Here is a 24,466-nt window from a genome sequence, read left to right on the forward strand (position 1 = left end):
CGTGGTACAAATTGAATGCTGCTAAAACCGTCGTAAAACAAAGCTCACTCGCTATGTTCATTGAAGGCAAATGGCCGCCATCTATCCAGACGATCGATGGCACTTCTCTGGAGTTACCATGGAACATCTGCATCAGACTTACCGGCCAACGTCTCATGGTAGGAATAGAGCTCTGTCACATCATGCCACAAATACCATATTAACATGCTTACCCTGAATACGCGAAGACCTGGTGTCTTTACTGATTCTCAGTGATCGGTTCATATGATATTCAAAACTGTGTTCCCCCTTACACCAAACGGAACTTGTTTGTGATGAAAGTCTAGAGTGTGTGTTCTTTCTTTGCACTTTTATTTATTGTGTACTGTTTGGCACTAGACGAGACGTGCTTTTACATGATACAAAGATGCTTTCCTCTGAAGGTGCTGAGTGCGGTGTTAAGCTACATGTTAAATTCTCCTAATATCAATCACTGGCACATATTCCATAGACTACTTCACATCTTGTACGTGGGTTGTTGTGGACTGTGGCGTCATACTACTGATAAAAGCACAACAGAAGAGTTTTCAAGGCTTTCATTAACAAGCTCACAGAAGTCTTACAAAACAATAGCACAAATTCTGCCTTAAGCCTTACGATCAGCTTCGTACATTGCAGTGTCGATCAAAAACTAGCAACATAAATTCATTCAATACCATAAAGGATTTTATTTCATTGGAAACAGACAATTACTCAACCATGACACTTTGGTGCAGGAACGGATGGCAACTCCTTGGCGTGTACAAGATGGGTTAAACCTGAAGCAGAATGTTTTAATTACTAAACTACCTAATCACGCATAATGGCTGACTGCAATGATCATTGCCCTTTGTAATGTTTCCTAAATTTAATAGAACATAATCCGAACATGAGAAGTGGACAATTTGAATATTGATCTTTAGGAATTCTGGTTACACAAAACAGCTGAAACTTACCAGCCAGAGCAGACTGAAAGCCGGAGTTGTAGTCGCAGGCCACCTCGTTGTGGACGTAGTCCTCCCTGTTATCTTTGTAGGAGTCATCATTACCAGGACCTCCCACTATGGCGCCCACGAGGAGTTGGGGGCTGGGACCGGAAGCGTGAAGGTTGGCCTCTGTGCAGGGAGCTGGGCGATCAGGGCAGGAGCTGAAGCGCAAAGAATGAAGGTATCATCACTCATATAACGACGTACATAAATGGGAATATCACCTATTATATGCAAAATGTGTAATATGCAACACCAAAACCTATTAGACAACTGACAAGTGACTATGCATACTTGTACGTTGTTCCTGAACTCTAGTGACGGCACCGGGTCTTCATTGATTTTCAGTGGTCTATTCATAGACTTTTCATAGTTCTTTTGTTTTCCATATGTCTTTAAAAGGGAAGCTTATGAATTATTTTGCACTGATGTAACATAACTACACGATATGTGTTATATTTAGTCTACGTCGAACATAAATATGATGAATAATTAATCACACATATTTTAAGAAGCGGAGACGAAGAAGTATTGTTTTGGTCATATCCATGTCAAGTCAAAAGTATTTTCTTGAAAGACATATTTCCATGTTGCAGCAATTGTGCAATACATCATCGACAACTTCCGATTAAGGTTAGCGGCAAGTTGCAGTGTGGACCTTAAACTCCCTGTATGTGCAACAGAATGTAGAGACAACACCAACAAACCTTCATTTTGCTTTTGTTCTCGATGACTACTTACGCGGATCTGTGATGAGGACTCCTGGGGTATTTAGAACCAAAGCCGATCTGATAGCTGATGCCATACTTGTTGTCCCCGAGGATGTAGTTGATCTGCTCAACTGCCCACTTCCTGTAGGTTGCAGTGTCAATACCAGCGTCAGCAGCCAACAGCGCAACAAAGGCAGAGTTAGCTGCAGAAACAAGTGACACTTGGCATCAAACTGATAGTTTTGACGCAATGGAGATGACTTTCTAGTCCAGTGCATCGTGGACCAAAGAGCAGCTGATCTCATTTATTGATATAGTTCACCAGCACCTTTTTCTCTGAACAATCTACAAGCATTTTCTCCATTTTGAGTAAATGACTTAGCGCGTCGGGTTTTACGCCGACTTTGGCAATATTCCAACGATATCTCGAAGGTGAGCTCCGCGAATGGCTAAAATAGTAAGGATTTTATAACAATACGGTGTCATCCATACATCTGCATGCTTCACTGTTGATTCACCAACTTCTAGAAAGGTCGATTAAAAGACATCTTAAGTTTGGAATATTTTTATTGTTGTACAATGTGGAAAAACGTGCACCCTCGTTGCATATCACGTTAAAAGAACACACTTGTACACCAAAACATTTCTGTCAACAGTGTCCCTGATTCCTGCCCCATTCGTCATACTGACCTGCATATCTGTTGGATCCCCACTGGTCTCTCCACGCCTGTCCACATGGAGTGTAGGTGATGGAGCCACCAGGGAGCCAGCCCTTGAAGTAACCCTCCACTTCCGCCTTGTAAGCAGAGTCCTTGGTAGCCTCGTACAAGAGCAGCTGAATACAAGGACAGAGTCAGGTAAGCATGAGGGTAATACAGAGCACTGCACACATAAGTATATACCTATGAGTGGAACTTAGGGACAATGCAGATTACTTTCTCATCACTATCCACCTTTTCCTGGCATTGATGGAATATGTATGATACTTTAATACGTTGTCTGAAAACGTATATCTCCATTACATATTAGCGTTGTTTGCTTCAGAAATGTACTATTTAGTATTTCGTTATTCAAATATCTCACTAATATAGAGCAGTCATTTAATGGTCTTGGTAAGCTGGGGGCAAGACAACGTTATCTATTTTGAAATGAATAACGCAAGTAACGCCTCACTCAAAGTGCAAATATGTTCAACCAAATACTATCGTCTCAATCCTCCAGGAGAAATGTCGATGTTACATATTGTTTTAATAGACACCTGGTCAGCATTGACAAGTTTTCGTGTTTTCATAGTTTAATGAACTCATCAATTAATTCATTCATTTCAGTTGGGTTCTAATTGGGGACGTCTTGAAACAAGTTACCATGCACATTGTGCATGTTTGAAAATGAACGTGGATCAACCATATATGGAAGGGACAAAAATCTCGCTCTGAATTACCATTCAGGTTCATGTCACTCCATTGTCATGTGTGTCGAGAATTGACAACCAGCTACGCTATGAAAGACTTGTATTGACTAAAACAATGCCTTCTTCAGTTACCCTTCAACATGGCGTTTGTTTTCTTTTGTTGTTGTTTAACATCACGCTCAGCAATATTCCAGCTATATGACGGCGGTATGTAAATAATCTAGTCCGGACCAGACAACCCAGTGATCAACAACATGAAAATCTACACAAATAGGATACGATGGCATGTCGCAACCAAGTTAGAATGGCTGGCCACCGGTTAGTCGAGTCTTACGACATGTAGGAATTGCTGAAGTCCATTTCTAACCCCAATCCTCAAACGAAAACGTCTTTCACCTGACAAGCAATCTTCTTGTCGTCCCATCCCAAAGCCCACGCCCAGGCATTCTCGTGGTATCCCTTGGCATCAGCCAGGTAGGACTTGTCACCGGTTGCCTTGTACAGCCACATGGCACCTTCGCACATCTCGTCCTTAAATCCGCTAGATCTGGATTGAAGACATTTATCTCATTTGTAATTAGCCATACGTAATCTGGTCGCAAGCATAGATTCTCTATAGATCACAGTCAAATTGAGAAAATATTCTCTATCACATTCTTTCCCTGCAAACATGGTAGCAACCATTGTAGTTCGGTGATCCAGTATGAGTGAGTGAAGGCTAGAAACGTCACGCCATCAGCGACTGTGGCACTCACGAAAACCCTATCAAAAACCCCTACTGACAGTAACATAACACACGTACGAGTAGAACTGGCCGGCATCCGGGATACTCTGGCTGTACTTTCCAGGATACTTCTTCCCGAAGGCATAGATCTGCTTGGATGCAGTCAGAAGTTTGTTGGCATAGGAATGATCTAGCAATGGAAACATATTGTCATGTCAGCAAGATGACAACTGTAAGGTAAATGGTTATCATTTCAACGACACATTGTTAAAATTGCATGTTTACATGTTCAGGGCTTAACTGGCAAGTTTTTATCCACCACAAACAGTGGTCTGCCTTCATCTTTTGTAAATCTGTTCCAAGTATGAACAATAATTTAACGCTGATTCTGCCAACAACATAACGTTTCTTGGATGTATTCCTCACCTCTCTGTTTGAATGCCAGATACCCAGCAGCTAAAGAGGCAGCAATCTCTCCAGCAACATCTGATCCAGGTTTGCTTGGTGTCAGTTTGTAGGCGGGTCTGGCCATCTTCATGTCCTCAGCCCGTCCCCAGAAGTGATGGTCGTCGTTGCCTTCTCCAACCTTGGTGAAATCAGAAGCTACTTGTTTGTATAAATACAGGAATGGATACAGTGACTATTAATTCCAGGTGTTCCAAATGTCCTGAAACGCATTAAGCATGCAGGGCATAGCGTAACATTTCTTTCTTTCTGCAAGAGGTTTCCTTCTTAAAAAGCATTTGAGTGGTGCTGACCTACGAATACATTGACCACACAGGTAGGTCACGTACAGTCACTCACAACAGTTTCTAGAAAATAACATTGCAGGCGGCACTCACACAGAACGTACAACAAGACGCATGTCTTCACATTTCCAGCAGCCTTTCCTGTCTACATTTCACAACCTTTACGGTACAGTCTCGCCTATCCGTAACAAAAGTGATATGGAATGCAACTCAATTATTTTGATTTGTGGTCCTGACCAGGCACGTAGGGCACTTACATTCATTCAAAACAATTCCTGGAAAACTTACCAAAACGACATCTCACCTGTGCATACAGAGTCTGACTGGATGGAATCCAGCATTTCAGGAAGTAGTCCAAGGGCCACTTGATCATGTCAAAGAAATTGTTTGTTTGTTTCGTTGTGGCATAGGCATCTTTCCACTGTAGGTAGCCCCACAGCAGGAGGGTGGAGGAGCTGGACATAGGCAAACTGAACTTGACGTGGTCACCAGCTGGAGGAAAAGATCAACAGCCATAACCAGTATGTCTAAGGGATCGTGATTCCGCCTGATCTTGTGTCAGGAATGATGACAAGATACAAATATGTTTGTGAATGTGAGATGTACATTGTTGCATTTTCCGTTCATATACGATAACATATATACTTTAAATGCTATTTTAGAAGGTGTTGAGTACAATGTAGACATACTTGGTAACAACTCAATGTAGTTTGTAGGTGCTCTGTACAGTGCTCTGTACAATACAACGTGGCACTCACGAAAAAAGAAGTTTCTGTCCATAACGTTTGTCAATATTATAGGATAGGATGCACTTAGTTGTCCCAATTTCCACTTGGACAGTCTATTTTCCATTGATATGAGGTTCAAAATGGAACCGACTACTGACCGTCATACCAGCCTCCGGTCAGGTCCTCGCCGTTGTCTCCCTTGTCTCCCAAGGCGGAGTCACCTCGCCACTTGATGGGGTTGTTGGCCGGAAGTTTACCGGATCTCTGTTCGTCATAGAACAGGATGGACTTGCCAAGAGCCTCGCCATAGTCGTATCGTTCATGACCACCTCCTGAAACACCGTCGTCCCAAGTATTTCCGATGGTGACGTCAACCGCCGAGGCCGCAGCTGCTAGAGCCGCCAATACCAACACCAACATGATGTCTGACAAGAACAGAAACCACCAGCTACATTATCATTCAGCGATATGACAATAAATTCAACAAATAACATTTCCAGCAACCAGGATAAGATCCTACTTAAAGCAGAGTTGATCATATGAATTCAAGACAAATCACGTGCATGTGTCTATGAATCACTATCAAATAGTCCTGACACCAGGTGGTCGCGAAAGCATCTAATGTGAATGACTAATCGCTTACTTTGAATTAAGTGCTATGACATTTGCAATTCTTAAATAATAATGAAATGGATATTTATGCTTTTAACATTTACCTTATTTGGACATAAATTGTTTTAGAATGTAGCCTTAAACTTGTCACTATAAGGCTGGTATAATGCCGATGTGATGTCAAGCCCAACTCATTGTGTTCACGAATACTTGAGCGGACTCCGTTGATAAGGCTAAATTGCGTTTTCATTAGCACACCGGCAGCCAAACCATCTCATTTGCGTAAATCTGAAATTGCAGATCCTAACGTCTTTTTAGGGTAAATGAATTCATGTTTGTCTTCAGTTGTCTCTACACTCTTTTCCCACAACATTACGTATGTCTAAAACAAAGTAGGGAAATTGGGGATATGGGATGTATTTTTGTTTTAATTATGCTTTCCAAATTGCATAACGGAACCAATCCTCACATATCGTATTTCACATGGGGCAGTGGGGTAGCCCAGTGGTTAAAGCGTTCGCACGTCAAGTCGAAGAACCGAGTTCCACTCCCCACATGGGCACAATGTGTTCAGCCCATATCTGGTGTTCCCCGACGTGATATATGGCATGTGGCTAAAAGCAGTGTAGAAGATCATCTACCTTATAGAGCTAGGTGCTGTGAAGGAGATCGATGTAAGATTCTCAAGTAAGGATTCGGAAGCTCTCATGAAACAATGACATTCTGTCTACAAAACTGCCAATCAAAATTTCTATATAGATAATCTAGATGAAGGGCAATGCTATGCACAATATATCGCACCTCCCATTCTGTCGATGGTATGGTATCTTTGCGCAATATGCAATCAACGATATATTTCATGTAGTTTCCAAATTCATACGTTTGGTACTGTTATATTCAGTCTGGACCGATTTGCATTGTCTCACTTTTGTTGAGCGTGCTCCAGACCTAAGTCTTAGATTTAGTTTCCTTCAAACATTTTAGGGGTTTTTTGCTTTTCATTATGAAAGGTTTAGTTTTACGATGCACTCAGCAATAGTCCAGCTATGTGGCGGCGGTATGTAAATAATCGAGTCTGGGCCAGACAATCCAGTGATCAGTAACATGAGCATCGATCTGAACCGATGACATGTGTCAATCAAGTCAGTGAGCCTGACCACCCGATCCCGTTAGTCTCCTCTTACAACAAGCATGACCGCCTTTTGTGGCAAGCATGGGTTTGCTGAAGGCCCATTGTACCCCAGGCTTTCACAGGTCTTTTCATTATGAATGCAGGCACGTCCTTTACCCGCAGTGGTATTTACATGGTTTGAGGCCTCAAGATGTATGGAGCAGCATGTGCCAGAGACTAACTTGTGTTTGGATATTAGACTAACGCTTTCTGAAATCATTACAAACTATCATTTCCCATCAGTTTCATCCTCACTTACAGCCTGGTGCTGTTGGTGGACACGAGACCACAACCCATCATCTTTATCTGATAGTAATTCCTAAACACATGCATATGGAAATATGAAAATATACAGTCGATACATGTAGTTGTTCAAATAACATTCTCTTGTTCCGATACATCTTTCACCTCATAGCGTTTATAATAATTTCCAAAAGTTTCGCCTTTCTTAAAACATTAAAGATCCTAAGCGCAAACACTGTCCTGTGAGAGATGATATTTCATTTGAGGTTAGATACAGGATGAATTTAGGTGATAATTATGCATACATGCCTTGAATTACAATTTCAGAGTCCTGTGACGGAAACGGCATGGCAAACATGTGAACTACGGAATAATTTGTACATCAGTCCTGAAAACCTAGCTGTTGGAACTATCTGTGCACACACAAGCTTACCTCCTGACTTCCGACCTGTGTTAAGGCTGCAAGAGACGCTGTAGTCGCTCCACCTCGCCTCAAATAGTCACCTATCACCCGTCTTATCTTGTAACCTATTTACCACACACCAATAGGTATGAAACACGAAGACACCAGCAGCTTGGAAACGCATGTAAAAGGGAAACATGCTGAAAAATTCTGCAGTAGAATGTGCGTTGTCAAACATGATAATGTGTAAGAGGTGCGTTGTGAAAACGTGATTCTGTGTAGGGGTTGGGATGTCAAACATGATTCTGTGTAGGGGTGGAATGTCAAACGTGAAACTGTGTAAGGGACTGACTGTCAAACATGATGCTGCGTTGAGGATGGGTTGTCAAACGTGATGCTGTGTAGGGGATGGGTTTTCAAACGTGATGCTTTGTAGGGAATGCGTTGTCAAACGTGATGCTGTGTTGAGGATGGGTTGTCAAACGTGATGCTGTGTTGAGGATGGGTTGTCAAACGTGATGCTGTGTTGAGGATGGGTTGTCAAACGTCACGCTGTGTAGGGGATGGGTTGTCAAATGTGATGCTATGTAGATGATGCCTTGTCAAACGTGGTTTTGCTGTAGGGGATGGATTGTCAAACGTGAGTCTGTGTTGATAATGGGTTGTCAAACGTGATGCTGTGTTGAGGATGGGTTTTCAAACGTGATGCTTTGTAGGGAATGCGTTGTCAAACGTGATGCTGTGTTGAGGATGGGTTGTCAAACGTGATGCTGTGTTGAGGATGGGTTGTCAAACGTCATGCTGTGTAGGGGATGGGTTGTCAAACGTCATGCTATGTAGATGATGCCTTGTCAAACGTGGTTTTGCTGTAGGGAATGGATTGTCAAACGTGAGTCTGTGTTGATAATGGGTTGTCAAACGTGATGCTGTGTTGAGGATGGGTTTTCAGACGTGATGCTTTGTAGGGAATGCGTTGTCAAACGTGATGCTGTGTTGAGGATGGGTTGTCAAACGTGATGCTGTGTTGAGGATGGGTTGTCAAACGTGATGCTGTGTTGAGGATGGGTTGTCAAACGTGATGCCTTGTTGAGGATGGGTTGTCAAACGTGATGCTGTGTTGTGATGCTGTGTTGAGGATGGGTTGTCAAAAGCGGTTTTGTGTAGAGAGTGTGTTGATTCTGAATACACGACACATGTCGCAAATCACGTGACGTTTAGCAATGTTCTCCCCACACTGAAGCATAAACCACACCCAGGTATGTGGAATGGCAAACTGAGAGCACGAGTATATACTGCACGGGGCCATGAAAACTTATGAACATATCATTGGGATAGTAATTAATTATTACCCACGTGGTACCTCGTAAAGGTGTTTCATAACAAACTATCTTCGAGTGATTTGATTGGCTAATCCGTGACATTACTGGTACTACTTTCATCACTCATTCTATTCATGATTTCCGTTCAAAAGTTTTCACACCTGAGAGCATGTAAAACGAAAACAGTTCTATGGAATTAGATAAATTTTATTTCATTTAGTGTGGTTACTAGCATTATTTTCATTTCTATAATAACTCCAGTTTCTGTAATAAAAACGAAAATAAAACAATCTGTAAAAATAAGGAAACAAATATGTCTAGTAGGCCTCTCATGAGTGTAAACAAATATGGCGTCACCCGTAAGAGTTATTGGTTTCGTCAAAATTGACGGACAATTGGTTGGAAGAGTTGTGAGTATTTTCAAGAGATTGAGTACCTTCTGCGTGTATGTTGTCAGGACAGCACAGTAACACACAACATCAAAAGACGAGCGGCGCTCTTGTATCTCTATCACTGCCCCTGTCTGCCGCATCCTTTCGCGTCCTCTCGCACAAACATACTGTCACTGCCATGCCACCGTGGTTTCTTATGTAGGGGTCAAAAGCATTTCCCCGAATCAGAACACAATAGGTTTGAAATCGTCTTCGTTCGAGGCTGTCGGCTGCGTTTTCAGACCCAATTTTCTGTGGAGTCTTCAACATAAACATTGAATGTCGACAAATAGGAATTCCAAACCGAGACAAGAAGCGCAAAGCGTCGCCGAATTATTTACAGTAACTCGTCCTTCGATGAAGAACATTAAGCTCAACTATTTGAGGCGTAATATTCCCTGTTATTCATTTTCATCTTTGCTCTTGTGTTTCCCTCTCTTAATCATATGCTCCCTATAATCTTCTTCTTTGTGAACACTTCTCAACATGACGACTAGCCCGACAGTTCAGGCAAGATTTAGGTCACGTAGTCAAGTTCAAAATATTTACACTTCACACTTACATTATTGCTTTTGAAAACAAGTCCTCAAATGAAAGGAATTAAATTTTGACTTGATTCTCTCTTAATTTGTTTATTCTCTTGTGATAAGGCGCCTTATAGGAAATGCATTGCCTCTAGGCAGCGTACGTTTTCCTGGAGTGAAGTGGTTGACATTCCAATCACCAATATGATGTATGGTTCTATATAGGAAAGCAAAATATTGCATTATTTTGACGATGTTTTCATTTTTTAGAACGTGGATAATGAATAGGATACAAAACTCCTGCCCCTTTCATATCAAGTTTGTGTGCCGAGTGAAATAATTTTGGTTTCACGAGCTTTAGCGAGTGACAAACCAAAATTATTTCACTCGGGACATAAACTTGATATGAAAGGGGAAACTCCTTTAATATCCTATAAACCTACAATGGTGAGCGTTACATAACGAAGGAAAGTCCAAAGGCCCATCTTAACTGTATACCACGAGCACAGGTAGAGAGATTACATGTAAACGACAGAACTCTATATATTCACAATCCTCCTGACAGTAACCAAGTTGGGCGTAGGGAGTAGTGGGTGATCGTGTTGTCTCCAGACAGCATATGAAGCACATGAAGTTTCCTTTGGCACATGTAAGCAGAGAGTGGGTACCTCTAAACTGTTTCGCGGTGGTGTAATTCATTGTGAAAGGGCACTGACATCGCATTACACTCTTTCTGTAGGACTATGTTGTACTTGTTGCTGTATGTTAACTAGGTCCAATAGGGAAGCTTACTGAACAAACTGGATCTACCGAACATTGCCTCATCCAGCATGTAACAGAATGTCCTCCAAAGATGTACACATTTTAGCAGGGACAAGAGTCTGCACTTCTCAGCACGCATGATATCAAGACGGCATGTCCACGGAGGTGTTACTTTCACCCTTGATTGCCAAAAGAGGCATGTTTTGACTTGGGGTCAAGAGTAATCTGGATGTTTCTAGAAGTGACCTACCCATCTTATTCTAGTGTGTTACAGAATGTTCTCGAAGACATGTATACTAATTAAAGGAACAAGAGCCTGCATGACATCGAGACATCATGTGTATGCAGATAGTTACTGTCCAACTGAATATCCACCCTAGTATACCTGACCACTGCTCCCACTGGGAGGATAAAGGACAAGGTATGATAGAGGCCCTTATTGGCCCACAACATGTCATGATTATCAAAATTTTACACGATAATTTTAGCATAAATGGAGCTAAATTAATTGTTGAAGTTACCTCCAATTGCATTTTTATGTTTCTAGTGTTGTTAGTTTTCCTCTTTGAAGACCTCAAAGTTAACATATTTTACAGTATCTTCTAGAAACCTACATTTTCTGATTTTCAGAGTGATAGAAAAGTGTGAACAAAAGCGTGACCCATCCCAATTTTTTCACCACATATGAAGTGAGTAAATTAGAATTTACACCTAAAAAATTGTGGTGGGTCACGCTTTTGCTCACATCAAAATCTTTAAAAAAGTACATTTTTTCGGTTTATGAAATTGCCCCATACAACATCTCAGAAAATAAACATTGACATAAACTAACATCTTTAAAAAAAATCCATCACATTTACACATCTGTGTCATGATATATTATATTTTGAATGGTTTTGTGCTCTAAAATACACAAATCAAACATCGTTCTTAAAATTTTCAATATCATATTAGGCACTCACAAGGCAGATATATGAGAGGTAAACACTGGTGTTTGGTTGATGGTCTCTGCTAGAAAAGTAAGAAGATGTCTGAAGATTTTCAAAATATGATCAAGCAGTACTGTAAAGGTGAAAATCTTTGTTATTATGTAAGAATTTGATCATAGTTTTTCTATCATCTGTGTATCAGACACCTTTGAGTCACCTGTCACTGTCAAAATAACACTGTCATTCAACAGGATTGCCATGTATACATATAAACATATGCATTTTCCAAGAACTTATGTACCTTGATGTTTCCAATGACATATTAGATTTCATTTATCCAAAATGACTACACTTAACTGTATGAAAAGGATGTTTTAGCTAGAATAAGAACATTGTATCAAGGTCTAGCAGGTGATGAACACAAGCAGACGTCAAGTCATACATAGTTGTAAAGTGTAATATATAAGCTTAAATTCACACTGGGAGGCAAAGGAAAATGTAGCCTAATGGTTGCAATAGTGGACTGTATGTTTCTTTTGTTATCAGACATGCAGGTTCAAATCCATGTAACTGTTCTTTCTTTTTTTTCAAAGTTTGTTTATCAAGTCTACATTGTTTAACTAAACTGTTTCACATCAAATCCAAATATTGTAATTTTTTTTCTTAAGTTTGGTAATCTATGTTACAACACTGGTGAAACAAGCTTTAATTAACATCATGTAAATCGTTTCTTAAGACACTGACCATTCACCTTTTCAAGTCGGTCTAGTTGCCCAAATATTTTGTTCCCAATATTTTAAATTCATATTTTATACATTTTGATCTACTTTAGGTTTATACACTTTTGAATACTGCAGTTCTTGAGAGTGAATCAGATACTGAGATTGATGACTGTGTGAATGAAGAGTAAAATGTATGTTTTATATCTTTAAAGTGGATAAGTTGTGAATAATTACTCTGTGAAGTCTTTTGAATACTGACTTTAACATGTGCATTGTGTTAATATGAACCTGCACTGACAATGAAATGTCACACGAAATGGGCCCCTTTGAGGTCAAGACCAGTGATTTTTAGTGCAAAGTGGTTGGCTATTGTAATAACATATGATTGAGATGGTAACAGTATATTTGCTAAAACTGGTGGTAAATGCTGACTCCACTTACTCGTTAGAATGAAGCTGTGCCCAAAATGTAGCTTCACCCAAAACAGGCCCCTGTGATTCTTAGTGCAACATGATTGTTATCATGCTTACATGTTGTACAATGAACCCATGGATTACATTTGCAAAGATTGCTGTGAATAATGACTGCGTTTTGGGGACACAATTGGCAAGTAATTGAATTAACAATGTTTTGCAACCCGAAGTGGGCTCCTTGAAGTTAAAACATTATTACTGACATTGACATGTTTTTCAGCATGACTACCTGTCGTAAAACTGCTGTAATATGTATGTAAATAAAATAACAGTTGTAAATAAGCCATTATGGCACAATGATATTTCAGACTTGTTGTTATTTTTCATGGGAACTGATAAAACCCATTTTGGGCCCCTCTGCAGAAAAATTACACCTCAGAACATATAAAATATAGCATTTTTATGCAAAGCTAACTTGTCTCTAAACAAGTAACATGTTTTCAGCCTATTTTGTTAGTGGGCCAAAAACCACCCTTTTCATACCTTGTCCTTTCTCATTGGCATTATGCTATTAGCACTCATATCGTAGATGTGTTATAATCGTAATTGTACTGCCATTCAATAAGTACAATTTATATACTGTTCTCAATAATCTGAATACGAGCATATAGATGAATAAGCATACACTTGTATATATAACAGCTTGTATTCTCAACAGGGACATGACACATTCCACATAAATATCAGCAGCAATATGTTTTGGTTAAATAGATTTACAAGATTAAATATCGGGAAGACAGGCAACCATATGGTTAAGTAGACACTTTCAAAATCATTTTTTGCTGCTGGAATTTTTCAGTGGTGAATATATCTTTCAGTATTCATAAGTAATTATGAATAAGTAATTAAGAACAAAGTATAAACATATCTCTTGGCAGTGAAGGTTATGTGCTTTAGTAATGGGTTCTTACCTAAAATGCAAAACCAAAAAAGGTTTGTGTTGTATGGTTCTTGTTTTCCCCAGCATCATGAAGCACAGTCAAATTCTGATCACTCATGATCTGGGCCCATGAAATATATTTACTGTTTCGGATTGGGTCCTCATATGTTCACATGTTGTCTGCTGTGAAGGACAAATTTTCTAACTATGACTATATTTATCGTACTTGCTTTGTCGTTATGAAATGGGTTTGTTAGTGTATGTTTCATATGTAGATTTGGGTTTGGGGAGTTTGTAAGGCCACTTTGAAGGACTTGGGGAAAAAATGATAAGAATCCATAATGATAACGTCACACTCAGAAATATTCCAGCTATTTGTCAAATCATTATGACAAAGGTGAAACATGACAGCACGGGTGATACATTCTTAGCGATTTTGGCACTCCTCGGCCAACCGGTCAACTACTACACGTTTGATACCTGGATCCATATGTTTTAGATCAGAAGGTTATGGTACTATGTTGTGTTAACACTGATCACCTTGAAATAATACAACTTGTTCATGCTATAACTAGATATAAGTGGAATGTTTATATTCAAAGTATTGCCACTGTTGCTCCTGCAGATAATCAGTCTGATATTCTGATGAGATACTGATGAGATAGATGAGATACTCTTGAGATACAGATGAGATACTCATGAGATACTCATGAGATACTGATGAGAACTGAGATGCTAAAGAAAATGACATGCTGACTTTTCTAGACTTAGGTGACTAATAATTAATTTCAAATTTTGAAAGAAATTTCTAAGGTAATGTATCATCTGAGTCAAGGTTAAAAAATTATATAAGAGCTTGTGTATGGTTGTATGGATTGAGTGTGTCATGATGTAGATGTAGGTGACATGTGTCTGTGAAACAACGTCCTTACAGGATTAAACCAATGAAGACTGAAACCTTCACAAAGGAAGATAAATAAATGTTGAACCAAGCCATAGTTCCTACTGTATATTTGTGCGTAAACATCACGATAGTTACAAAAGCTGCTCAAACATGGAACGTGTGAATTTTTTTCTCAAACAGATTCTTTACCAGTATCAAGAATCAATGACTGCCTCCACTAAAACTGTCACATTACTTACATCAGAAAGTTTGACCTAGGGAAAGGGTACTGGCAAATTCCATTGACTGTGTATGTCAAGCCTTTGTGAGTCCACATGTACTTCATTGATACAAACGTACTCCATATGTGACATAGTGAGGTCAGATCAGTTCACGCGGTGGTGACAGCTATTTGACCTATCCCACTTTCTCACTACAAAAAGGAATTGACGAGATTCCTGAAATATATTTACTGAATACCTTTTGCTGAAATGACATAACATCACATATACTGAAAAAGGTAGCCTTGCATTTACCGATGAAGAGTTATTAGTCATTTACTGCTGACATATTGCTCTGCATTTCTTAATATACGTAGTCTTACATTTACTTATGTAATAAGAACTGTGTGTTTTAGCGATGTGTAACATACTCAATATGTGCATGTTCACAATGCCCCTTTGTGTAAGTAAATTCAGATATCCAATTTACTGATCATATGCTTCAAAACAATAACTATATTATGTCTTCCATGATTCAACAACCCATGCTTGCCATAAAAGGCGATTATGCTAATGGTAAAGGATTTGCCTTTATTCATAATGAATAGCCCGTGAAGGTAGAATAGCCCGGAGTAGAATAGGCCTTCAGCAACTCATGCTTGCCATAAAAGGCGACCATGCTTGTTGTAAGAGGAAACTAAAGGGATCGGGTGGACAGCCTCGCTGACTTGATTGACACATGTCATCGGTTCCCAATTGTGCAGATAGATGCTCATGTTGCTGATCACTGGATTGTCTGGTCCAAACTCGATTATTTACAGACCACCACCATATAGCTGAAATATTGCTGAGCGTAGCATAAAACAACTCACTCAGTCACTCACCATGAACTTCAGTGACATGGCGAAGGTTAATAGCATATGTTCAAATTGGCAATGTTGCAGAAGTTTAGTGTTGTAAATAACGGCGCTTTTCGCTAATGGGAATGAATGACTGATGTGTGACTAGGCGTCTGCAAGTGAGTGTAGCGATTTTACAGTACATGAACCCATGAAGATCCGGATTAGAATTGGTCTTCAGCAACCATGCTTGTTCTAAAAGTCGACTATGCTTGTTCTAAGAGGCGACTATGCTTGTTCTAACAGGTGACTATGCCTGTTCTTAGAGGCAACTGTGCTTGTTCTAAGAGGCGACTATGCTTGTTCTAACAGATGACAAAAGGGATCGGGTAGTCAATCTCACTGACTCGATTAACACATGTCATCATATCCCAGTTAACTAGATCAATGTTTATGCTGTTGATCACTGGACTGCCTGGTCCAGGCTTAGATGTTTACAGACTGCCGCTATATAGCTGGAATACTACTGTGTGTTACGCTAAACAACAATCAAACAAACAAACACAAGACATGAAGCAAAGAAGCACAAAACAAACGTTTGCCAGAACCCGTGAAATGTGAAATAAGTTTTTCGTAACAAATACATAACATTGATCTTTCAAGTCTTTATGTTAGCCTTTGTTTTCAAATGTATACAAACCGATGATGAATTAACAACAGTACATGGAAAATTCAAAATATATTTTTTATTCAAAACATAAACTCTTTAACCATGACACTTTGGTGCGGGAATGGCGGGCAGTTCCTTGATGTGCACAAGATGAGTGAGACCTGAAGTGAAATGTTTGAGTTTGGTAAAAAACATAATAAACATTAATGAATGATTATAATAATCACGTTTATTATATTTTTTTTAACAAATACCAACATTAAAAAATTGGATATCGGACCTGCAGTCTTTATTTTGCATGAACTATTAAATTCCCTTCAAGTAATTCTGGATGCACGTCACACAGACTTACCAGCCAGAGCAGACTGGAAGCCAGAGTTGTAGTCGCAGGCCACCTCGTTGTGGACGTAGTCCTCTCTGTTGTCCTTGTAGGAGTCATCCTTACCAGGACCTCCCACTATGGCGCCCACAAGGAGTTGGGGGCTGGGACCGGAAGCGTGAAGGTTGGCCTCTGTGCAGGGAGCTGGGCGATCAGGGCAGGAACTGAAGTGAAGATTATAGTGTAAAATTATTGTCGAATGACAGCATGGAGCCGGTGAAGATTTTGTGGCATTCATGTGACGACTGACAAGACACTATTTCGCATTAGATCTCTAATTATGAGTGTTTTCTCCATAGTCATGTCCAAGTAGCTATAGTTAAAAGTTCATCTTGCATGAAAATAATAGTCTTCATACAACGGTGGTGTTTCATCGAAAGTGTCAGCATGGTCAATGGCAGGCTACAGGAACTACACACACACGATTCCTCCTGTGGGTGTGCAACCATAATTATCTCATCAATTCTTATTCACAATGAAATGTTTAAAATAATACCTCTGCCAGCATGTTTTAGGGTGAGGAACTTACGCAGATCTGTGATGAGGACTCCTGGGGTATTTTGAGCCGAAGCCAATCTGGTAACTGATGCCGTAGTTGTTGTCTCCGAGGATGTAGTTGATCTGCTCAACTGCCCACTTCCTGTAGGTTGCAGTGTCAAGACCAGCATCAGCAGCCACCAGGGCAGCAAAGGCAGAGTTGGCTACAGAGACAAGAGTTAGACACTGTCAAAGAGATCGTTTGCCACATAAATGTTGCCAAACGTCCTGTCTAGTACAGAGACCTTCAAGTACATGTTTGTTTTGCTAGAAACATACTGAATAGTGATACAACTTTCATTCCGCTATGATCAGCTATTGTCACTCTTGATTATACAGGGACGAATTTCCTATAGTGTATGGTGACAATAGGTGTGAAAACTCTTAGCGTGAGTGTGAGCGCATTGATAAGGGGGTAGACGTTTTACACCCAACTTAACATATTACTTATAATTTTATGGTCAAATGCGTCTTTCGGTAAAACAATATTTTACCAAACATTATGAATTACATTACTTACTGAAAGAACTCTCAGGAAAGATTGCTCTGTTTTATGATTTCTCTTGTTTGCTTCAAGTGAAAACACCGTAATCACATCTGACCTGCATATCTGTTGGAGCCCCATTGGTCTCTCCACGCCTGTCCACATGGAGTGTAGGTGATGGAGCCACCAGGGAGCCAACCATTGAAGAAACCCTCCACTTCGTTCTTGTAGGCAGTGTCTTTTGTAGCTTCGTACAAGAGCAGCTGAATGCAGACCCATGAGTTAGCATGAAGAAAACAACAGACATTGAATGAAGTTTCGTTACTGAAATTTTCTGAATATTTTCAAAAGTATTTTCACAATATTCTGCAAAGCAAACATGTGAACATTTACGATTTTTGAAGCATTTGTTTAAGAAATGGTCATGATTTTGAACTATGAGAATTTGGAAATTGGAATGATAAACGGGGATAGACAACATTTCTATTGCAGTTGATGCGACGTTTCTGAACCCCCTGTTAGCATATACACCCAAATGTCGCATCCAATATATGCTAAATATATGTGAGATTTCACTTTGTGTATTTTAGATATTTATTTACTGCCATGTCTCAAGATTGTATGTCGGCTGACTGAGACATTAGGCTCTGAAATATTTGTATTTAACATAACTGGATTATCCATAAGCCTGGCCTAATACACTTTTAACTTCAACAGTAAAAAGACCTGTTCACCTGACAAGCGATCTTCTTGTCGTCCCATCCCAAAGCCCACGCCCAGGCATTCTCGTGGTATCCCTTGGCATCAGCCAGGTAGGACTTGTCACCTGTTGCTCTGTACAGCCACATGGCACCCTCGCACATCTCGTCCTTGAATCCGCTAGATCTGGATTGAAGACGAAAATGGCTATCATTTACCTAATAGCATCTCACCTAATAGCATTGACAGATGTGGCATTATGACACTTACGATCGTTAAAGTCACAATAGGTAATTATAAGTATTGCATAATAGCACTCCCCCACAAAAACAACGGTTGTTAACTTTCGCCATTCTGTACTCCACTGTGAGCAGTAGAATGTTGTTAACCGCACCACTACTGCTATTCCCGATGATACTATGTAACACGCATACCAGAGTCCCAAACGTGAAACAAACTTGAGCATGTACAGATTTACACGTGGCAGTGGCTATACGTACGAGTAGAACTGGCCGGCATCTGAGATACTCTGGCTGTACTTTCCAGGATACTTCTTCCCGAAGGCATAGATCTCCTTGGATGCAGTCAGGAGTTTGGTTGCGTAGGCCTTATCTGGTATGTGGCAGATATGAATGTAAAGGTGATGACTTTATGTATCAGATACGAACCATTAACACAGCCTGATCAGTATTGCAACCTTTAGGACCTTATAACGTTAGAGTGACTAACTTAGTATAAATTCAAACAACTCTCCACAAGACTGTGCAAGAGTTTATTGTCGCCTTACTAATTGTAGACGTTCCAGCAGATACATCCGTTGATATCTACACCTTACTTTCACCTCCGCCAGGGATGTCTGAGCATAAAATGATTCTCGCTCATCAGTATCCCTATTTTCATCTGTGCAATGTGAATTCTCTTATTCTCTATCTGATTATCTGATTATTATTTTTGTTCATTTGTTTTTCAAATGTGATTTCTACAGTCCTTTATTCCCCACTCGTAAATGTGTATCTGTCACGTTTGGTAATGTCATCAAAACTGACACAAGCGGCAACATCAGCCTGTGCTATTCTCACCTCTTTCCTTAAATGCCATATACCCAGCAGCTAGGGAGGCAGCAATCTCTCCAGCAACATCTGATCCAGGTTTGCTTGGTGTCAATTTGTAGGCGGGTCGGGCCATCTTCATGTCTTCAGCGCGGCCCCAGAAGTGATGGTCGTCATTGCCTTCTCCAACCTTGGTGAAATTAGAAGCGACTAGTATTTGTTTGCATAAATACGGGAATGGATACAGTAAATACTAATTCTGTTTGTTCCAAATGTCTCGAATATCTGTGAAACGCATTACGCATGAAGGGAATATCTTGACATTCCTTTCTTTCTGCAAGAGGTTTCCGTCTTAAAAAGCATTTAGTGGTCCTGAACTATGAATAACTTGGCCACACAGATAGGTCACGTACAGTCATTCACAACGGTTTCTTGGACATAACTTTGCATATGTTCCACTAACCCTAACCCAGAATGTGTAGCAAGACGCATTTGTTCATAATTACATGTTCTAGTGAAGAACGGAGCTACATTCCACCACATCGAACCCTTGCTGTCTACATTCCGCGCCTTTACGGAACAATTCACCTGATTTCAAAGATGTCTCAGCATCAAACCATTCGCGACTATCAGTGACAAAATTAATTTGGAATGCACCTATTTTGATTTGTGGTCCTGACCAGGCACGTGGGGCACTTACATTCATTCAAAACAGTTCCTGAAAAACTTACCAAAACGACATCTCACCTGTGCATACAGAGTCTGACTGGATGGAATCCAGCATTTCAGGAAGTAGTCCAACGGCCACTTGATCATGTCAAAGAAATTGTCTGTTTGTTTCGTTGTGGCATAGGCATCTTTCCACTGTAGGTAGCCCCACAGCAGGAGGGTGGAGGAACTGGACATTGGCAAACTGAACTTGACGTGGTCTCCAGCTGGAGGAAAAGATCAACAGCCATAACCAGTATGTCTAAGGGATCGTGATTCCGCCTGATCTTGTGTTACGCACGATGAGAAGACACAAATATGTTTGTGAATATGAGATGTAGATATTTGCATTTTCCGTTCATATACGATAACATATATCCTTTGAATGGCATTTTAGGTGGTAGTAACAATGCAGACACACTTGGTAAGAACTTAATGTATCTCGTGGGTGCAATGTACAATACAATACAACAATAGGAAAGAATAACCGTAGTTTTCCCAGTTTCCACTTGGACAGTCTATATTCCATTGATAAGAGGTTCAATATAGAACCGACTACTGACCGTCATACCAGCCTCCTGTCAGGTCCTCGCCGTTGTCTCCCTTGTCTCCCAAGGCGGAGTCACCTCGCCACTTGATGGGATTGTTGGCCGGAAGTTTACCGGATCTCTGAGCGTCATAGAACAGGATGGACTTGCCAAGAGCCTCGCCATAGTCGTATCTTTCTGTACCGCCTCCTGCAGCATGGAATATACCCTTCTCATATGTTGTACCTTTACATGGTGGATGCTATATATGCTACATATGCTATATATGCTATATATGCTATATATGCTATATATGCTATATGCTATATATGCTATATATGCTATATGTGTCATCCTGAGCAGTTACGTCCCTTTGACGATTTTGAGGTTTGCAGACTGCATGTCATCAGAATCCGATCGCTGGATTATCTGTCGATTTATCAGTCGATTATATTTCAGCTTGTGTCATACAGCTGGGATGGTTCAGTGCTCTCTCCAGTAACAAACTAAACCTAACATAGCCGCAGGAATACTCGGCCAGGGCTTAGTGCTGCCAATCCCGTGGATATGTGTACAGGTACGTAGTAGTAGTAGTAGTAGTAGTAGTAGTAGTAGTAGTAGTAGTAGTAGTAGTAGTAGTAGTAGTAGTAGTAGTAGTAGTAGTAGTAGTACAGCACTAGAACTCACCTGTGTGCAATCACAAAGAACAGATCTCACCTGTGTGTACCACCTTCGCCGGTGCCTGCGTCGCTCCAGCTACGTTTCCCTCGATTGTGATAGTTGTTTTAGGAGTGATATCACCAGTGGTGTGGCCGACAATGTCCAGACACAGTGTGTCACCCTTGTGTTCATCTGCGTTCCACTGTTTGTTCGTCAGGATGAATTCCTTTCCACCACTAGTTTTCTGGACATCGGCTGTACCGCACTATCAACAAAGAGTAAGTATACAGACGTGCACGGGGCTTTGTCTGGCAGAAAAACCACAGAGCCATCACAAATAAGTTCTCAGTTTCGGTGAATCTTGAGCTCGACTCGACCACTTGCAGGCTCCAGAGCGGATTGTGACCAGCACAATAGCACTCTTGACTAATAGGTCGTCGTTTATTCCTTACCTTTTCAGGATTAGATAGGCAAGCAAACATTACATCAGTTGAAATCCTTACGACTTCTATTATAACTCTCACAGATAAAAATAGATAAGAAAAGGCTTATTAGTTGCAGCCATCGTTTTCGTCTTCGTCTTTGAACAGTGCGACAATCTGTATATATTAACACAACCACAGAATAATATTATAGGCAGCAGATTATATGTTGGTTTCTATATAAAAAGTTCATCACGTTTCTTCTATTACGTTTCAGTGCATGGTAGTAAACATTCGATCTCTCCTTCACACGGTCTAAAGTCTGAAGAGATATATTTGCTACAAGCAGGGTCTATATGTCTATATCCTCACCTCTACGGTGTCAACGGCCTCAGAGAACGTCAAGTGAGCCTTCCAGCTGTGAAGCTCTGTGGTGATGGGGACACAGGCCTTCGCCTGGAAGCCTCCGTTCCAATGGTTATCGATGGTGACGTCCGCCGCCGACGCTGCAGCCGCTAGAGCTGCCAGTACCAACACCAGCATGATGTCTAACCAGAAGAAAATACTATCTAGGTGCTTTGCAATGATATGGCAACAAACAAACACGTTTTCGTCCGTTGAGAGATAAAAGAGTCCATGGTACGATTCCCAATATTCATAAACCCATATATAAGTGTTACTATAACAATTAATGATACTACGTCTTCGCCGAAAGGAGAACCGATCTTGCCAAAGGCGCAGCCACATGTACGCGTGAAAAGCAGGTGTTACATCAGATATCGTTTACATGAGTGGTTTTAGTCACAATTTTAACATACCACACACACCTATATTCCCTTTGTATCTAGACCGGAAACGCGAATGGTTGACATTATGAGCATCGATCTAAGGGGTATAATGCCATGCATCAACCACAAAGAATGTGTGACAACAACCGTGTCCCGTTGGTCGCCCCTTACGACCTTGACCAAGAGTTACTCACTTAGCACTAAGATAGTCGTAAGTGCCATGCATTAATCCTACATTAAGAACCCTAAATATTAAACGCTAGGAAAGCCTCGAAAATCTATGCCCTGTATAGTTTCCTGAAGACGAATTTTATCCTGGCCCGTGATCAGCCAGTAGTGGACTTTGTAGCACACTCAGAACCGACTATTAGAACCCGTATTAGAGATATCATTTACCCTGCACTTTAGGTGATCAACCACAGGCGAGCTCGCTCATTATTAAGTTACATTGAAATAACTTCTTCGATAATCTTTGACATATTGTCTGCAGTCTGTATCTATGTACATTCACAATTTTGTCTATTCCGTAATGTCGTAATGCAATGTTTGAATATGTTTCACATCATGTGTTTCTACGGCTTAAGTTCAACTTTCACACATTTCTTCATTTTAAGGTGACCCACATCTCACTTACATCTCCTCTGATGGGTAACCTTGAAGTGAGTGAGTGAGTTTAGTTTTACGCCGCACTCAGCAATATTCCAGCTATATGGCGACGGTCTGTAACTATTCGAGTCTGGACCAAACAATCCAGTGATCAACAAGATGAGCATCGATCTGCGCAATGGGGAGCCGATGACACGTGTCAACCACGTCAGCAAGCCTGACCACCCGATCCCATCAGTCGCTTCTTACGACAAGCATAGTAGCCTTTTATGGCAAGAATGGGTTGCTGGAGGCCTTTTCTACCCAGGGACCTTCACGGGTTTTAGGGTACCCTTGAAGGGTAACGTCTGTGTTAATCCTGAATTATCAGGATACGTTATCACTTGTTGTTTGTCAGCTCAGCAAACGTACAGCGATCAATAAACCAATTCTCCTTCACAAATTTGAAAATGTATGTGTATATAAGTTCTTGCAATGTCTTCAGGAAGGCAAAAAACTTAGACATCAGACAAAGGCAATGAAAATGTGGCTGTTGAAACGACGCACATACGTAGGCTTACCTCAGGACGCCTTGACTGTTGTAAGGCTACAAAAGCCGCTGTAGTCGTCCAGCGTCGCCTAAAATAGTTACCTATCGCCCGTCTTATCTTGCAACCTACTTTACATACACCAATAGCAAGGATACACGAAATTAAAATAGAAATCTTTAAAGACGATTTAGAGACAAAATATAGCCATTAAGTGTCTTCAAAACAAAAACTGCGTCAAAGTTGCTGCTTGTAAACCTGTTTATGAGTAAAAAATTAAGTGAAATAGAGAGGAGGCATTTTTGTCACAGAGAATAGTTGAATTGGATACTACAGTTGGCTATTCAAGGATTTCTGGCTATAAGACCGGTCATTTCACACCTTTGGTGTCAGATGTTTGCAGGAATGTACGACATGTGAGGGTTTTTTCAGATATGATACGCGGATGTTTTAATCATAATGTTCCAGCCACGTACTATTGCCACAGCTCAGTGGCTTTTACCATTTGAATGGCGGAAAAGCCTGCTGAAGTGGAATTATTCTTACGGCTGGGATACATCTTAAGCACTCATCAAGTAAAGATGACACCATCCTGCCCCATTGGAAACTATCACAAACAAAGAGAAGTGAAGTCGATTGTTTACAAACAATATTTTTTCAAGGTTAAGTCAT

General features: G+C 40.5%; 1 protein-coding gene across 1 annotated transcript; it reads right to left on the reverse strand.

Moving 5' to 3' along the window:
• Positions 1 to 683: 683 nt before the first annotated feature.
• On the reverse strand, positions 684 to 23,902 carry LOC137267775 (uncharacterized). The gene is made up of 22 exons (XM_067802220.1): positions 23,828 to 23,902; positions 22,246 to 22,421; positions 21,509 to 21,716; positions 20,828 to 21,001; positions 20,304 to 20,491; positions 19,587 to 19,746; positions 19,008 to 19,119; positions 18,543 to 18,693; positions 17,927 to 18,071; positions 17,317 to 17,488; positions 16,761 to 16,951; positions 11,177 to 11,192; positions 7,786 to 7,838; positions 5,485 to 5,751; positions 4,903 to 5,090; positions 4,276 to 4,435; positions 3,928 to 4,039; positions 3,522 to 3,672; positions 2,405 to 2,549; positions 1,746 to 1,917; positions 975 to 1,165; positions 684 to 797 (listed from the first exon to the last, which is right to left on the reverse strand). Exons 2-22 carry the CDS (start codon positions 22,414 to 22,416, stop codon positions 733 to 735), a joined length of 3,192 nt encoding a protein of 1,063 aa, XP_067658321.1. The 5' UTR covers positions 22,417 to 22,421; positions 23,828 to 23,902; the 3' UTR covers positions 684 to 732.
• Between the last annotated feature and the right edge of the window lie 564 nt (positions 23,903 to 24,466).

The sequence above is a fragment of the Haliotis asinina genome, chromosome 16, assembly GCF_037392515.1.
Source record: "Haliotis asinina isolate JCU_RB_2024 chromosome 16, JCU_Hal_asi_v2, whole genome shotgun sequence".
In the NCBI taxonomy this organism is placed as follows: Eukaryota; Metazoa; Mollusca; class Gastropoda; order Lepetellida; family Haliotidae; genus Haliotis; species Haliotis asinina.

Excerpts from the sequence above, each read along its gene's own strand:
- LOC137267775 (XM_067802220.1), bottom strand. The coding sequence starts at position 22,416 with ATGCTGGTGTTGGTACTGGCAGCTCTAGCGGCTGCAGCGTCGGCGGCG. Across the intron at positions 19,120-19,586 it reads TATGGCATTTAAGGAAAGAG|ATAAGGCCTACGCAACCAAA; the intron begins GTGAGAATAGCA and ends GCCACATACCAG. Across the intron at positions 2,550-3,521 it reads ACAAGAAGATTGCTTGTCAG|CTGCTCTTGTACGAGGCTAC; the intron begins GTGAAAGACGTT and ends CCTTGTATTCAG.